General features: G+C 37.8%; 1 protein-coding gene across 5 annotated transcripts in view; it reads left to right on the plus strand.

Annotated features, from left to right (window-relative positions):
• Positions 1 to 17,638, plus strand: part of LOC107749344 (bone morphogenetic protein receptor type-1A-like) — a 45,744-nt gene that overhangs the window by 5,162 nt on the left and 22,944 nt on the right. For 3 of the 5 annotated variants that reach the window (XM_016564452.1, XM_016564455.1, XM_016564456.1), the window contains exons 2-3: positions 4,465 to 4,593; positions 14,880 to 15,116. In XM_016564452.1, coding sequence (XP_016419938.1) covers positions 15,041 to 15,116 — 76 coding nt within the window. In that variant the 5' untranslated portion in view covers positions 4,465 to 4,593; positions 14,880 to 15,040. Of the gene's footprint in view, positions 1 to 4,464; positions 4,594 to 4,877; positions 5,146 to 14,879; positions 15,117 to 17,638 lie in introns of all 5 variants that reach the window. The other 2 variants (XM_016564453.1, XM_016564454.1) reach the window with 2 other exon arrangements.

Consider the following 17,638-nt stretch of genomic DNA (forward strand, 5'->3'; position numbering starts at 1 on the left):
ATTATGTAAAAATTATAATATTTATTAATATAAATTATAATATTTATACACACATAAATTAAACGTTACGTTTGTGTTACAAAAATATAATTTATATATATGCATGTATATACACACACACATATCCACACACACATACATAATGCATGTTTTTCTGACACATGTTGCTAAAAAAAGTAATTTAGAGTAAAATAAATAGTAATAAAATAGTAATCATATTCATAGAGAAAGTGATAGTATTACAAATCCTTATTGTTGAGCTCTAAACCTTGATTAATAGCTGAAAAACTAATAGCCGAACTAAACCTGCAAATTAGAAATGAAACTTGCATTTTTATGTTTTTCATTCAGCTTCTCGGCTTCTTTGTTATGCAATGTTGTTTTAAAATATGACTAAGTTTGATAAGCAGATTGGAGGAGATAAGGCTCGCCAAATACAGCACCATGAGCTATAGTCTACATATTGTGTTTTCTGTTTCTGGGCCGTAACCTAAATGAATGGAGAATGGCTGGTTGTAATTGAATGACTTCCTCCATAATAGGTCTCTGCTTTGTAGAGGAAATGAGTAAGAGTTCCTAAATGGTGAATATGAACAGATGTGTTACATGGTGGTCATCATCACTCAGCTATTGTAAGCCCAGGGTTAATTATTGCCTTTCTCCTTTATACGTTGCCAGTCGCACCTCTTAATGGACTGTTTTACTTTAGTGTTTCAGCGCAAAAGAAGACATCTGGTTGTGTTTGACTGATAAAAAAACACTGAATATGGTATAAATATCTGACCAATTTAAACAACTTTTTCTAGCCTTATTCTCGTTGATGGTTGATTTTAAATCATGCATGAAGCCTGTGGCTTTGACGGTAAACAAGTTTGCTGTCATCTCAAAAAGATCGCCTGAACCGATACTTATTTAAAAAAATTTAAATATTCCCCCAAAAAATGATAGATTGGCGGGGTTCGTGGGCGGGGCTTCACCTAACAGTATGCATAGCAAGGTTTTTTTTTTTTTTTTTCTTTATATAATGAATAAAAAGAAAAGAGAATTGTAAGCCCAGGGTTAATTATTGCCTTTCTCCTTTATACGTTGCCAGTCGCACCTCTTAATGGACTGTTTTACTTTAGTGTTTCAGCGCAAAAGAAGACATCTGGTTGTGTTTGACTGATAAAAAAACACTGAATATGGTATAAATATCTGACCAATTTAAACAACTTTTTCTAGCCTTATTCTCGTTGATGGTTGATTTTAAATCATGCATGAAGCCTGTGGCTTTGACGGTAAACAAGTTTGCTGTCATCTCAAAAAGATCCTGACAGAAAAATTCAGCTGTTGCCTTCCCACGGAGCTGAATCGTGACTAAATGCTCTCTCCAAGCTTGTAAAATATCACAAACATTAAGGAATATCATAACCACAGTGTTAAAAGAATGAGTGGGTGCTTTGTAGCTCTTTGCAGGCACAGTTGAGCCCTCCCTCAAGGCATCTGTGTTCCCATCCTCAGCGCCTCAGTGAACCACGCTAACCTTCTCATTTCATGGGCTTTAATTTCAATTAGCTATGGCTGATCGTTCGCTTTGATCACATTAGTCTCCCCTTCGAGCCCCAATTGCTTTATATACACCCTCGTGCTTTCCTGTTGGTTTTACTAAACCCTCTGGAATTAACAGCAGTGATGGCATCTTCATATGTTTGATTTCCACTTCCTACAGCTGTCCCTCATCCTTCAGTACATAGTTTCTCTCTCAGCACTCCAACAAAAAGCAATGTCACAAATCATTGGACATATTTCTGGTCAAGAGTTTTGAAGTGGAGATGTGCAAAAGCCACTTTAATTAAAAACGGCTAAGTTCTTTCCTATAGTTAAATGGATGTTTTTGATGAGGGCTATTGAAAAAAATCACCCCTAAATCTACAGATTTGGGAAGAAGTCAACATTCCTTGAGAAATAAGTTGTAATCCTCTTTCTCAGCGAGGGCAGTCGGGGTCAACTCCTCCTGGCACCTGTGTGGATCTAAATGTCTCCGGTTTGGTGACACTCTGTCTGAGGAGTGTTTCTGCCCTGCGTTGGACACTAATCCACAAGTAGCCTCAGTTCAGTTTAATACTAGCAGAACAGCATTATGAATCTCCTGTGTGAACTAATCAGTGTTGACTGAATGTGTGCAAATTTGTCAAAGTTTTGCCATAAACTTTCTTGACAACAATTTTCTTAATTAGTTTCTCATTTCCATTCAAGCTTCTGGGTGTTTTGGTGTCAGATTGTTGAGTTTGAGCTCCCATATTGTCTCATTTCCCGAGTTGTGCTTTTAAGTCGGAATGTGAAAACAACATGGACACTCGCGTTACTACAAAGATGTGTTGGATTTGTATTATTAGAGCTTTCCGAGTTGAGTTCACGTGCATTTTCTCAGTCGGGAAATTAATATTTTTCACGTGCGGTGCCAGTGATGATGATTCTTACGTCCGTTTCGGAGAACCTGAGGACAAATATTTCAATAGATCGCTCAGGCATGGCACCGAAATGAGGCACCGAAATCTGCATTCTGATTCGGTTCTAGTACATACCGGTTACATAGGTACCGGGCCATATTGGTACCGGTATTCGGTACCCAACAAAGAATGAGTGGGTGCTTTGTAGCTCTTTGCAGGCACAGTTGAGCCCTCCCTCAAGGCATCTGTGTTCCCATCCTCAGCGCCTCAGTGAACCACGCTAACCTTCTCATTTCATGGGCTTTAATTTCAATTAGCTATGGCTGATCGTTCGCTTTGATCACATTAGTCTCCCCTTCGAGCCCCAATTGCTTTATATACACCCTCGTGCTTTCCTGTTGGTTTTACTAAACCCTCTGGAATTAACAGCAGTGATGGCATCTTCATATGTTTGATTTCCACTTCCTACAGCTGTCCCTCATCCTTCAGTACATAGTTTCTCTCTCAGCACTCCAACAAAAAGCAATGTCACAAATCATTGGACATATTTCTGGTCAAGAGTTTTGAAGTGGAGATGTGCAAAAGCCACTTTAATTAAAAACGGCTAAGTTCTTTCCTATAGTTAAATGGATGTTTTTGATGAGGGCTATTGAAAAAAATCACCCCTAAATCTACAGATTTGGGAAGAAGTCAACATTCCTTGAGAAATAAGTTGTAATCCTCTTTCTCAGCGAGGGCAGTCGGGGTCAACTCCTCCTGGCACCTGTGTGGATCTAAATGTCTCCGGTTTGGTGACACTCTGTCTGAGGAGTGTTTCTGCCCTGCGTTGGACACTAATCCACAAGTAGCCTCAGTTCAGTTTAATACTAGCAGAACAGCATTATGAATCTCCTGTGTGAACTAATCAGTGTTGAGTGAATGTGTGCAAATTTGTCAAAGTTTTGCCATAAACTTTCTTGACAACAATTTTCTTAATTAGTTTCTCATTTCCATTCAAGCTTCTGGGTGTTTTGGTGTCAGATTGTTGAGTTTGAGCTCCCATATTGTAGCGTATCATAATGTATCAAACCTTGCTTGCAAATATCTCAGTTTCAGTTTTCAAACAGAACTCAAAACATGGAAGTGTAAACAAGAAAGTAATCTGAGGCTGCAGTGAGTGGTTTTAGTGAGCAGCCAGGCAGTTTCAGCTTTATTAGCAGTTTAAAGGTAACTTTCAAAACTTTGTCATCATTAACACACCACCTATCTCTCTGCTTAAACCCTGCTACTCCACAAAAGCCTTCAAGCTTGCATTTATTTTTGACTGAAACACCCACAGAACCAAGTCCCTGCCCTACATTTTTTCTTTGATTAATCCATTACACTTGGATGTTTGTGATAATACGGAAGAAAAGATCTGTCACTACTTCAGTTTTATCTTGACTTTAACATTGACATCGTTCAAATAATTCTGAAGATGCAAAACGTTTCTTTTGCTAAGCTGTGATTTGGCAGCTGTTCAACTGTGACACACTGAAAGTGCCCTAAAGCACATGACAAATCATAAAGACTATTCTATTATTCTATTGGACTCTATGCACTAAGAAGTCGCTGACGTATTTCTTTAGCTTGATCCAACTTTTATAATGAGAGTAATGAACAGGGGATGTGCTGTCTTTTAAATTTGTGATGCAACCAGATAATGATAATTCACTTTACTGTATATGAGATCAGACGTTTTGATGCTTAATTTAGATTAAGTTAACTAAATGATATCCATCGCTATTGGATCTGACCTTAGTAATGGGGAATTTGTTAGTGACACTTTTTTTAATTTTGACTCTGATAAAGACAACAGCCTTCCTCATTTATCCAGAAGAGGCATGGCAGTTTGTATTTTATCTCCACAGTCAGAAGTTCTGGTAAAGCTCCTTTGATATAGTATAATTGTTGTTTGTGGGTGCTTTATGCTGTAGTGGCTTCCTAATGACATTTTTCTTTAGTTTTTCAACAGATGGTATAACTATCTCTTTCTCTGCTCCCCATTTCTTTTTAGGTACTACAAAGGTTTTTTACAGAGGTTTGTGGCTTTGCTCTGTGATCAGCTCTAGACAGAAGACTCTTAATGCTGATACCCATGAGTCCCCTTCATCATCATGTGCTGCCACACTTGCTACCCTGTGAGGTAAGAACCTGATGCTTCCTCTTGCAGGCTCTTCTTTACTTTGAGTCAATTTATTTCTTTTTTCCTGCAGTTTCTGTGTTTTTATACTTTTTCTTTTGTAAATCATTGTCTGTCGTATTTCCCAGATGCTTCTGTGAAATTAAACTGCTGGTAAATGTTTGGAACGCTCTACTCTCTGTTACCAGAGGGTCACCTCCTTTTCAAAGACTGACTCAATAGCCAACTACGTTAGGAAATGCTGCTATTTTTCTTTACTTCCTCCACCTTTGGCTGTATTTTCATAGGGAGAGAAGGAGCATACGGCAACCTTGATTACCGAAGCTCAGAGATTAACCCTTAACCCTGCGCCTGAGACAGAGACAGACCAACGCAATCAGCGAGTTTCCTGTCTCATAATTATTGGTGCTTGATTGGTCTGTCAGAGACCAGATACCCTGCAGCCCACCTCCACCGTTCCATTCCGCATTAATGACCCATGACATATGAGAACCGTGTTTACATGCAGAACTCCATACCGCCACATCGAGGGGATCACCGTTGGGTTTTCCTCAGGTACTTAAGGGCTTTACTTTTGATTAGACTGTAGTGCGAGTTTAGATGTCGCTCAGAGGCGTGGGTCAATCAGTGCGTGATATAGCGAGTCCTATGGACCTGGGATGTTTACATGGGGCTGGTGAGATGGCTGGCTGGAGGGAGGGGCTGTTCCACTCAATTGCAGCCACATGTTTGCAAAGGATGTGGAGCTGAACGAGGCTGTGTGATCTGCCAGACTTTAAACAGGGCCTTCGCCTGTGGGCAGCTCTAAAGTTTTCCAGCACGTTCCTCCAGCCTCTTCGTTACTGTGGTTTCTAGGCAAACACACTACCCGGTTGCCGTACAATTTCGCATTCATAAACTGCACTCAGGCTGCCTGAGATTCCCATACAATTGCTCAGACAAATCCGTTCTTGTACTGACTTACACTAACACACAGACCACACACATATAACTAAGTTACACTGAGATGGGGCATGGAATATTTCATATGTGCTGGCGTACATTTGCAAAAAGCAGAAGCAGGACAACTTTCAAACATGCACATGACGCATAACAGAAAGTGACATTGTCAACTAACTCTGGTTTTTGTTTGTGTTACTTTGACCACCTGTTTTATGTGGTCTTTTCTTCTGTTTTGATGTGTTTATATATGCATCTATATATCTTTTTGGGGTAGGAGTGCCTGTAGTGCAACTGTAGCTAGACGAAGCCGAGCTGCACTGCTAGTTTTTGGATGTTGAACTGGCATGAATTCAGTTGGACCAAATGGTTTACATTTTTAAAAAGTCAAATTATTGTTTTGCTTCGACTAAAATTGAAGTTTTAAAGTGCATGTAAACACACTGATTGTTGGATCAAGGATCAAAGTGTCCAGATGTCACTCTTTGACTGAAGAACAAAGGCTTTTACTGTTCTTCCTGCTGCTGTAATTAGGTAAAAAGTTAGTGTCAAGTTGTAAAATAACAGACATTTAGTAGTTCAAATGTGTAACAAAGTTCGTAGATCGGGAAGAAGGAGGCGGGAACCGGCAAACATTTAAACATAAAACTTTAATAAACAAATGAACAAACACAAAATGAAAGTAAAAGCGGCAGCCCCTCACGGACGACTGCCGCATAAAACAACAACATAAAATCCAGGCCTGGTCCGCTCTCGTCCAACACTGTCATCACTCCTCCTTTTATCCTTCCGGAGCTCCTCCGTGGGACTCTAGACTGGTGAGTGGCACAGATGTCGCTCATTATCATTCACTCCACCTGCCTCGCTCCGTTCCCACGGCTCTCGGCCCCGCCCCACTCATCACAAAATGATTGTCCTATTTATGGAAAATTAAGAGAGGTTGATTGACCTAATGGAACAGTTCATCCAAAAATGGAAATTCTGTCATTTACTCATCCTCATGTTGCTCCAAACATTTATGACTGTCTGTCTTCTCTGGGCACAAAAGAATATTCTGAAGATTCCTTACATTGAAAGTCAATGAAATCAGTGTTGTTTTGGATCCCCTTGAGTTTTATTGTATGACCAAAAACAGTTGAATCAGTTTTGCAACAGGTTTGGAATGACTCGAGGTGAGTAAATGATGACAGAATTTTCATTTTGGGTCAGTGATCAATTTAAAGGCATGGGGCTTACTTAAAAATGTGCCTTTTTAATTCTAATACTCTGGACTTGTTTACATGTCCTTGCCCTGATCCGTCCAAGAACCCTTGGGCTGATGTTTCCATTTATACCAAACCCCCTCTATAGGGCAATAAGATCTAAAGCTTGCCACATATGATAAAACCTCTTTATCATCCCACAGCCATGGAATTTGTGAGCAGGTAGTGGAAAATACAACACCTCTTTCCTTTCTGTCATGCCCTAATGCCTTTTAAGAGACAGCAACTCAAACCTTGGCGCTTGAAAAATCACCCCACAGTGATAAGAAAACAGATCTCCAGTGGTGTCACAGTATGTCTCTCCAATCATGTGGATAAGAAAGGGAAAAAAATAGCATCCATTTAAACACCTTGTGGCAGACATCTTATTTGTAAATTCATGCAGGAACAGACATTCTGGCAGCACAAGCTCTGCAGAGTGTGAAAATGATCTGTTTGATACGGAGGAACCTCCTGCCGCAGCCATTAAGCGTCCTGCCTAGAGAATTGGAGACATCAGAGAGCCCTGCATGAAGTGCACTTTCATGCTTTGCTCATCAGGGCAACGTCCTTACACTCAAAACAATTTGCACTTAGTGTTTTTTGGGGAAGGGGGCTATGTCACATTCAGTTGCCAGCTGGATGACATGTGTTTCTATACACAGAGGGAATAGCCACTTAGTAATATGGATTTTGTTCTCCGCATCCAACACAGAAATGTTAAGATATCTTACAATAATGGTATTTCATAGGTTGTCCTTAATTATTCATGAATACACTAGAATAAAATAGATGGTAGATTTTCTGAGGGAATATTATGTCAATTTGGTGTTTATTTAATAACAGCTCTGTGTTATGTCAGCCATTTTGGCTTTTAAAAATAAAATACAAATATTGCAATACCAAAAGAAAAGTGTACATAACAAAAATAGTTGATCAATAGTTGACAAATACACTACTGTTTAGGGATGCGCCGATCCGCCTTTTTCGCCTCCGATACCGATCCGATACCAGTGAAGTTTTTTCCCCCCGTTTAAATAAATGTAGAATTTATATATCTCTGTGTGTGGAACTGATAATCATTCTTTCACAATCTACTAGATACAGACTACTTCATTATAAAGAAAAATAAAATAAACAATAAATATGAAAAAATATAGGCCTATGTATATTTATAATCTATGACAAAAATGTATCATAAACTAGGTTAGTGGATAATTCGGCAGCAAAAGTTATTCTAGAAAAATCAGTGCACAATAATTTTAGAAATCCAAACATTTAGTGAAAAAACAATATTTTGTGGGGAACAATCAGATATGAATATCGGATCGGCGCATCCCTATACTGTTCAAATGTTTGGGGTCAGTAAGACCTCTTCTCTCGCTCTCTCTCTCGCTCTCTGTCTCTCTCTCTCCAAAAATTAAGTTAAAAAAAAAAACTATATTTGATGTTAAATATTGTTACAATTTAAAATAACTGTTTTCTGTTTGGATACATTGTAAAATGTATTTCTTATCACATTTATTTCTTCTTATCACAGTTGAAAACCGTTAAGCTTGATGCTGCTTAATATTTTTGGGGAAACCATAATATTAAGTTTAAAAAAGAACAGCATTTTGTTTGAATTTTGAATCGTTTGTAACATTATAAATGTCTTTACTGTCACTTTTGATCAATTTTATCTTTTGATCAATTTTATGTGTCCTCGGGTGAATAAAAGTATGAATTCTTAAAAAATCTTACTGACCCCCATACCTTTGTATGATAGTCTAACATATAATGCGAATTGCACATTTCTGGCCAATTTCCAGCAGAGCTGATCTGTGATTGTTGAACTGAGCATGGACCTTCTGTTGTGTTGTCCAGAATTGAACCTCCCAACCATATGTCTCAGTGACGTGAAGCCCTCTCTGGAGAGCGAGGCTACATTTGGTCGTGGAATGTGTTGGAGTGTGTGCATCTGCTTAAACAAAGCCTTATTTTCAGCTCAATGTGTAATTACAGACTAGAATGAATCTAGTCGTCTTGTGAACCCACAGCAGCCTCTGCACAAGTTTCCCAGGATCTGCTCAGGGCTTGTAAGTCCAAGCAGAGTGTTTACAGCAGTAAATCTTAGCCATTAACATAACATCTCTCAGACATATTTACTTACTTTTAGAAAAGTATGTGCCTTCTGTGTGAGGAAATCTTATGTTTGTGAAACTAGATTGTGTTGTAATGGGCTGCTAGCATTAGCAGGGTCCTCGCGGGTGTTGAAGTAAGACTAGATAGAGGGACTCGGTCAGTCTTAGCGCAGCTTGTCGTCTGCTACTCCTTTAGACATTTGGATCGATGGGAATTGGACTTGCTGTCTTTTTCCATATAAAGAGAAAAAGTGGTTTGTGATCCAGTTGCATTTGTCTACTGAAAAAGAAAACCCAGTGAATCAATGCATTCACTATTTCAGTAAGTAGCACAGGGTTATTGTATTTTAAAACTAAGATAAAAAAACTGTAATAAAAATAATAAATATAACATAGTATTGTACAAAATCCAATCCTGCTGCCCATTTGGATAAACAACACAGTGTGATGATCAAGGTTAGACAATCCATAGTTATATTCAATTATGAGTGAACTCTTAAAAAGTACCAAAAAAATAATTCTACTGTTTTTGTGTGCAGGAAAATTTGGCTAGTATCATCATATTACTTTGAAGAAAACACTGGATGATCTTGATTACTGTTTCCTCATGGGCTATTTACTGTATTTCTTTGCATATGCTACCAGTCAAAAGTTTATCATGATCTTAAAGACCTTTTCACGTGTTATGGGGTGCCTATATAATATACAACTTACAGTCGTATATTTAATTATCAATATAATGTAAACCAATCTATTTGAACGACCAAAATCTGCATTTTGCCTTTAAATTGTACATGTAACTATTATAATAATACAGAGAGTGCAATTGAAAGCCATATGATGAATCAGAGTTTATCATAAGTGATAATAATCTGTCCATAAAACATGGCCAGTACTTGTGTATAGACAGTTTATTACTGATACCAAAATAAGTAGAAACAAAACTATTTATACAAAATACAATTATATGATGTTACACAGGAATTTCCAAAATTTTCCTTATTCTGTTTTTCATCAAAAATTACTTCATAGTTTCTACTTTCAAAAATATAATAATTTTTTTTTTTGATGATTTTGCTGTTACTATAAAATGTGAAAAATGCTAAAAAATTAGTTGGTGTGTACAAATTTTGACTGATAGTGTATGTCGACCACTGACATGAATTTAGTTTGTTTTAATTAATCCAGACTCTCAATACTAAATACAGGTAAATTTAGCACAGACGAACCCAAGGTACATTACTTCTGGCTTCCACGTGGGTGATTGGTAGAGCAGGATGACTATGCAACACCATCATCAGTGTGTTCTTGAACCCACGACTGTCTGGATAGAGCCCTGCGTCTGTTGCCACAAACCTCCGCCCTCATTTCCTTCCTTTCAACTTTCTGCACTTTCCACTCGATTTCTCTTTTGTAGATGTTCCCACAGAAAGATTCGTTTTACCCTCCTGGTATCAAATCAGATACCATCAGTCTTACTAAATTCACATCTTATTTCCCAATAACCCCCTTTTATATTTCCATTAGAGTGTTGTGTGTCTCTTGAGGGTTGTTCAGACATCCGATAAGCCGCAGATACAAACCAAAGATGGGCTGTAGATGTAAGCGAGAAAGCGACGATGGGCTGTGAGAGGGCTGTGCTGGTAGCAGAGCGTGACTGAGATGTTGGAAGAGCTGCGGCCAGCAGGGAATGATAGATAGAGGAGGACAGGAGAGAAGAAGTGCAGCAGGAGGTTTGGACGGGGAGTGCTCTGCAGGAACGTTTCAGTATTCTTATGGTAATCCAGCCTTGGATGAGCCTCAGAAGCAGCCAAGCAAACAATGAGAATGGAGCCAGGAAGTCTGCTCTCCCTGCTGGCCGGCGTGACTTGAGAGGCAGGGGAGGCGCTGGGCTGCCTGCAAGGAGGGGCCCCTAGGAGGGGCCAGCGAAACGCATGCCAGCACACATATCCACATACCACATTCACTCAGTCGACGAGTTAGAGAGCATGGTCGGTGCTGGTGAAAAGTGCTTTGTATTTGTTTGCGTGCTTTGTGGTGAGCGGGGCTTGTTTTTCTGTAGACTATATAATACCGTTATCATTATTAGCACAGATTTGGTGATGTCCTTTTGGCAATTCTTTTAAGAGATTCTGATTACAAATACCATATTGGTTATCTGCAGATAATATAGGTTTTTTTTATCTGAATAAGCTGATATCGCATAATGAATTGTGCATGCTCAATTCATCTATTTTTTCCAGTTTGATTACTTATGGCATCATCTAACACTCATTTAATAGTTAAAGTTAAGTTGAGCTTAATCATGTTAATAAAGTTAGCTTAAAAATACATAAGTAAATAAACTTTTTACCTTGTGCAGATAACCACTATAATAATACAGGTGGCAATGGAAATCCATAGTTAATAACGGTTAAATTAAGTTAAATAATGATAATAAGGTTAAATAAAAAATAAAAGTTAGGCTTTAAAATATAGCATAAATTAGCAAATTAAGTTAATCTTAATAAAGTTAGATAAAAATAAAGTAAATATATTAGTCTTTAAAATATTAATAGATTTAGTTAATCTAAGATAATAAACCAGTTCAATTAATCTATAAAATTAATTAATAATTTAGTAACACAGCTAAATGTAATCTTTAGCAAATCTCAAAATGAATATTAATTTCATATATTTTCTCATAATATTGCGATGCCTAAATTCACTTACAGTATTTAAAACGATTGATTTTTAGTTTTTAGTGTTTTATTTTTAATTTATTTATAAATATGCATAATTAAAAGTGCATAAGCCATAATATGAAAACAATTATCTATAAACAATTATTGGGTTAAGCCTTGGATGAGCCTCAGAAGCAGCCAAGCAAACAATGAGAATGGAGCCAGGAAGTCTGCTCTCCCTGCTGGCCGGCGTGACTTGAGAGGCAGGGGAGGCGCTGGGCTGCCTGCAAGGAGGGGCCCCTAGGAGGGGCCAGCGAAACGCATGCCAGCACACATATCCACATACCACATTCACTCAATCTAAGAGTTAAAGAGCATGGTCGGCACTGGTGAAAAGCATGTTTGTGTTTGTTTGCGTGCTTTGTGGTGAGAGGTACTTGTTTTTCTGTAGACTATATAGAAATGATAGACACGTTTCAGTAACTTCATCATTGTTAGCACCGATTTAGTGACGTCCTTTTGGCAGTTCTTTTAAGAGATTCTGATTACAAATACCATATTGGTTATCTGCAGATAATATAGGTTTTTTTTATCTGAATAAGCTGATATCGCATAATGAATTGTGCATGCTCAATTCATCTATTTTTTCCAGTTTGATTACTTATGGCATCATCTAACACTCATTTAATAGTTAAAGTTAAGTTGAGCTTAATCATGTTAATAAAGTTAGCTTAAAAATACATAAGTAAATAAACTTTTTACCTTGTGCAGATAACCACTATAATAATACAGGTGGCAATGGAAATCCATAGTTAATAACGGTTAAATTAAGTTAAATAATGATAATAAGGTTAAATAAAAAATAAAAGTTAGGCTTTAAAATATAGCATAAATTAGCAAATTAAGTTAATCTTAATAAAGTTAGATAAAAATAAAGTAAATATATTAGTCTTTAAAATATTAATAGATTTAGTTAATCTAAGATAATAAACCAGTTCAATTAATCTATAAAATTAATTAATAATTTAGTAACACAGCTAAATGTAATCTTTAGCAAATCTCAAAATGAATATTAATTTCATATATTTTCTCATAATATTGCGATGCCTAAATTCACTTACAGTATTTAAAACGATTGATTTTTAGTTTTTAGTGTTTTATTTTTAATTTATTTATAAATATGCATAATTAAAAGTGCATAAGCCATAATATGAAAACAATTATCTATAAACAATTATTGGGTTAATTTTAATATTGGTGCATCCCTAATTCTGAATAGGTGTTCTTTGGTGTTGGTCTGTGGTTTTGTTTTCATGTAAAGCTCTGGTTTTGTTTGTGTTTCTTTAGTGTGTGCATCGATTAAGGCCACAGACTTAACAGGATATCTCGGGTGATCCCTTTAGCTGTTCATCTCACCTGCCTTTCCAAAACCTGTCTGAAACGGGATGTTTGGTGTCTTGCGGTTATCCTTTTCTTCTATGAAATGGACTTAGCTGAAAAAACAAAGATATTCAAAGGCGCTGTCAAAAGCAGCATTATCTTTGGGGAAACGAGTGACACAGCTGGCTCTGTTCTTCCTCAGATTTCTGTCTCCAGAGTGACTTCCCCTTTCAAGCATCATATGATTGAAGACTGTGGGAATGCCTTTCCAGAAACCACACGCCATGCCTCAGTGATTTGCTATAAGGTGTGGTCATTCTATATGGTGGCTACAGTTGCTTTACCTTTCCCCCCGTCTCTCTGGTCTTTCATCCATTCAAAGGAAATAAATGAGGAGCTTTCCTCTGAAAGAGTGCTCAGTGAGACTATGAATTATGCCATTTAGCACAACTCTATGGCATCTTTGCCTTCTGATTTAATGGTTGTCCATCTGCTGCAGAGATTTGCTTTGTGCCAGTTTTCAAACTGTTATGTTATTGATATTAAGCTGTGTGTTTTGTGTGTTGTGACTGTGGTGGGATGATCTTGTTCACAGATGTAAGTGTAAGTGTCAGGGACCTCATGATAAGATAAGAAACAGTTCTTTCTCTGTCAGCACACTTCCTGTCCTTAGGCCATGAAGCTTTCCACAGTGACTAGTCACGGCATGCTTTTACCAGTCTTCCATCTTTATCTCTCCTAAGGCATATTCACACCAACTGCAAAACCAACAGTGAATTTTTCATTCTGGTTATTTACAGGCTTTAATGCAAGATCCCTCCCATCTGACTGTATGGATGCTTTATACACTTGTTGTTATACATGTAATGTTGTTATTAGTAATAGTAGTAGTAGTAGTAGTAGTAGTAGTATGTTGTCATTATCACAATTATTTATGAATTAACTGACTGTAATGATAAATTTAATTAAGCTTAGAAAAACTGTGTAAATCTGTATTAATATTTAGTAGTGGTGTAATATTTAATATATAATAACAGTAATTGTAGTAGTGGTAGTAATAATCATAATAATAATAAAAGTTAATTGTACTGTCGGTGAAAGTTGCACACTTGTTTATTTTCTTTACCAGGGATGGGATGAGTTGTTGAAACCTGTTGTAGGTCATATCTCTCCATCCCTTGCCCTGTGGTCCTGTGTGAAGAGGGACCCAGTCTGTCTTCAGGGGTCCCTGTGAGCCAGAGGAGCCCCGCCTTTTGTTTCCCCATTACCCAGGAGTCAGGGAAGTGTGAAAAGTAGGGCGCAGGTCGGGGCTCTTTGTCCCCCTCGGCCAAATGAAAAGTGACGGACACCGGCCCCCTCTCTGTGCCTGTTAATTCAGGCCCCCAGTTCCGCAGAACCTCTGGGAGCCACTAATTGCATCGAGACAAGCAGGAGCTACGAGAGAGCAGACACATTATGTTATTAACGCTGGACAGAACCCAACACCAGCCATTTTGAACGGGACACTGCTTAAAGGGATAGTTCACCCCCCAAAAATAAAAACTCTGCCATCAAGTCCTTACAAACTTGTGTGCCTTGCATTCTTCTGCAGAACAGAAAAAAATATATTTTGGTAACCATATGGTTTTGGTGACCATTGAAATCCATTGTATGAAGGGAAGAAAAAGGTTTGGAACAACATGAGGTTGAGTAAACGATCCAGAATCTACATTTTTGGGTAGAATATCCCTTTACCCAGCCTTCCAGTCTCGAGAGCCGCCATCTCACAGCTCTGCTCTGATACGGGGTCAGAGGTCAAGTCACGGCACGAAGATGGAAGTGCAAAGGAATTTGAATGCCACTCCAGTTTTCTCTGTCAAGCTTGCTTTCTGGCACTCAGCAAGGAAACATGTCACGATGATGGTTCTGAAACGTTAATAAGTGTTCCTCTCTCTTCATTACAGGGTCTTAAACAAGAGGAGGCTGTAAAGAGGCCTTGAAGTTGTCTTCACGCTCACATACTCTTCCTCGGTCTACTCACCTTCACAGATCATTGGCCACTTTGTTTGTCTCAAAAGAGTACGGCACAACCAAGACAGCTATATAGTTTCGGATCTCAGCCAACATGATAAAAAGCACTTCCATGGTCATCGTCATTGGCCTTTTGGGAGCTGCCTTCCTTCTCTCGCCGTCGGCTGAGGGTAAGTTAGTTTCATTCTAGTAAAGTGTCTACACTTGACCATTGCTTCCTTCTCAGCGGACCAAGCAGACGCTTGACAGTAGCCACAAAGTGTCTGTTTTGAATCACAAACCCCTATAGCAAACAAAAATTTGTTTTTTGTTTGAGTGAGGGAAAAAGGCGATAACTGAAAGGGTCATCTGTTTTGTTTCATCTGGATGCACAATAGAAATGCAGCAGCAATTTATAATATAAAGCAGACTGAGGCAGCAGGAGAATTGATTTCGCCATATTTGGATGATATGTTTGCAGACGCCTGTTTTAATGGATGGTGGCCTTTAAAAATATAGCACGGTAATGGCCTCGCTTTTTATTCTCACCAGGCCCCGAAAGCTCAGAATTTGTCTCTTCACATTTGCAATGCATTAGCAAACAAACACTTTCTGTCAGGATATTCATCTGAATTACATGATTTAATTTTATTGATTTGATGGCCTTCTGATCTTCTCTCATATGGGTCGGCATTAATGGAGAGACTTTGCCTCCATTGCAGGTAAATGCAAACATTAGAGAACTGCACACTTTTTTCTCTCTCAAATGACTCACTACATCAGAATGTAACATTCTGCATTAGAGACTGTTGTGTGGCATTCACGTCTTTAGGTATTCATTCATTCACTCAGCAGTGATTGTCTTTGGGGAATACATGTGTTAGGACTGAGGTGTGAAGAGGCCGTTTGGGTCACATTTGGCTATGCAGAAAAACAATGGTTTGGGTGATTGGTTTGAAATTGTGTTCATATGTTAAGGAGAGGAATAAGGGAAGAGTGTGTCAATGGGATTATCAATGAGATACACAAAGATTGTAGATGTGTGTATTTCAGGTAAATGCTGTTTTTCCTCTTGAGTTTTACACTAGTATTTTATTGAAGGCAGGGTTAGGGTGAAGGTGTTAACATTGAAAAAGCACAGAAAACTCGCTATTGTCTATTTCTCACATTGGTTGATGTTAGGGGGAAGAAATATGTAAAATGCATTTAGATATGATAAATTTGTTGATAAATGATGAAATTAGTTAAAGGCACAATACCGTTCAAAAATCTGGGGTCAGTAAGATGTTTTAAGAGGTTTTGAAAAAAGCCTCTTATGCTCACCAAGGCTGCATTTATTTCATCGAAATACAGTAAAAGTAATCATGTCAAATAAAATAACTGTTCTATATTTTAATTTTTAAGAAGTAATTTATTCTTGTGAACTAATCTGAATAAATCTGAATAAAACAGAATTTTCTTCAGTCTTCAGTGTCACAAGATGCTTCAAATTTGGTGCTCACGGAGCATTTCTTACTATTAATGTTGAAAACAGTTGTGCTGCTCAATATTTATAATGATTCTTTGATTAATATAAAGTTCAAAGATCTTGACTAAATAAAACATTTGAAAAATAGTTTTATTTTAAATAGAAATATGTTCTGACATTTAGGGATGTAACGGTATGAAAATGTCTTATCACGATTATAGTGACCGAAGATGAAAACAAAATGCCATCGAATCATTTCTGAAGACAGAGAAGAAGTCAGAACCTTCAGAGGTACATTCATATAATTAATTCATTCATATATTCATTTGTATAAACTCACATTTCAGCCTTTAAATAAAGAAAAGAGTAAATCCACTCACTAACTGCAGGTGGCGCTTCTGGAACAGCAGCTGTTTCCCGAAAACTCCGTGGACAAAGCAGTATTGCGATTAAGAACACTACTTTATTAGGTATTGCATGCAGCGAAGATGAAAACAAAATGCCATCGAATCATTTCTGAAGACAGAGAAGAAGTCAGAACCTTCAGAGGTACATTCATATAATTAATTCATTCATATATTCATTTGTATAATTCCCTTAGCACTCTTTTAAAACATCCCAGCTTTTCCGCCCTGTTTTCATTCAAAACGAAACTACTCTGCGTGCTGTGCGCACGTGAGACTGTTACTTAAAACTCTGCTTTATGCTTTTAATACTTCCTACAGTATTTATTTATCGTGAGTTGTTCAAATCGCGGTAATCTAATACGGTTTTAATGATAATTAAAATATGAAACGGTAATACTAACCGTGGGCAATTTTATCATGATTTATCATCAAACCGGTAATTGTTACATCCCTACTGACATTTTAAACATCTTTACTGTAACTTTTGATCGATTTAATGCATCCTTTCTGAAATATAGTATCAATTTCTTTCAAAAATAATAAATTCTGAATGTTGGTGTATCACTTCCAGTTTAATCAGAGTTTCGCGGAATGTCATTTTGTTGACGAATACACACTGTGTAATTGGGTTGGGCGATGTCTACCAAATTGGCATCGGACGATGTCTGCAGTGAAACATCATGATGGACGATGACATCGGGGGGCGGGGTTAGGGGTGTGCCCAAAGCATGAAACAAATAACGCGTTCTACGGAGGGTAGGAAAGGTTGGCCGCTTGGTAGCGGTAGCCTGTTGCATTACAGTACATGAAAGTTCACTTACCACATACACAGAGTAAG

The sequence above is a fragment of the Sinocyclocheilus rhinocerous genome, unplaced genomic scaffold (assembly GCF_001515625.1).
Source record: "Sinocyclocheilus rhinocerous isolate Xijiao unplaced genomic scaffold, SAMN03320098_v1.1 scaffold650, whole genome shotgun sequence".
NCBI lineage: Eukaryota > Metazoa > Chordata > Actinopteri > Cypriniformes > Cyprinidae > Sinocyclocheilus > Sinocyclocheilus rhinocerous.